Raw genomic sequence first — 295 nt, 5'->3', positions numbered from 1 at the left:
GCTGTTGCTGCTGCTGCTGCTGCTGCTGTTGCTGCTGCTGCTGCTGCCGCTGCTGTTGCTGCTGCTGCTGTTGTTCCTGGTACTTCTGCTGCTGCCCTTGTTGCTGGTGCTACTACTTTTGTTGTTGCTGCAGCTGCCTTCGTTGCTGCTGCTGCTTCTGTTGGTGCTGCTGCTGGCTCTGTTGCTGTTGCTTCTGCTGCTGCGTGCAGCAGCTACTGCTGCCTCTGATGTGCTTTCTGTCTGTGTTCGAAATCTCTCTATCTCCTTGAGCTGCTGCTGCTGCTGCTGCTGCTGT

At 56.3% G+C, this 295-nt stretch overlaps 2 protein-coding genes across 2 annotated transcripts in view; one reads left to right on the top strand and one right to left on the bottom strand.

Annotated features, from left to right (window-relative positions):
• EMH_0045020 (uncharacterized protein) overlaps nucleotides 1–228 on the top strand; it is a gene marked incomplete at both ends in the record, with an annotated part of 5461 nt that extends 5233 nt beyond the window's left edge. The window contains 1 exon segment of the mRNA XM_013496023.1: nucleotides 134–228. Within this exon segment, the coding sequence (XP_013351477.1) occupies nucleotides 134–228 (95 nt within the window).
• A 29-nt stretch (nucleotides 229–257) lies between these two features.
• The window catches only part of EMH_0045000 (uncharacterized protein), a gene marked incomplete at both ends in the record, with an annotated part of 1706 nt that continues 1668 nt past the window's right edge, over nucleotides 258–295 (bottom strand). Inside the window, one exon of the mRNA XM_013496022.1 lies at nucleotides 258–295. Within this exon, the coding sequence (XP_013351476.1) occupies nucleotides 258–295 (38 nt within the window).

The sequence above is a fragment of the Eimeria mitis genome, genomic scaffold (genome assembly GCF_000499745.2).
Source record: "Eimeria mitis Houghton genomic scaffold, Emh_scaff1875, whole genome shotgun sequence".
NCBI classification, from domain to species: domain Eukaryota; phylum Apicomplexa; class Conoidasida; order Eucoccidiorida; family Eimeriidae; genus Eimeria; species Eimeria mitis.
Note: the sequence above shows the minus strand (reverse complement) of the source record. Positions and strands in the feature narration are given on the sequence as shown.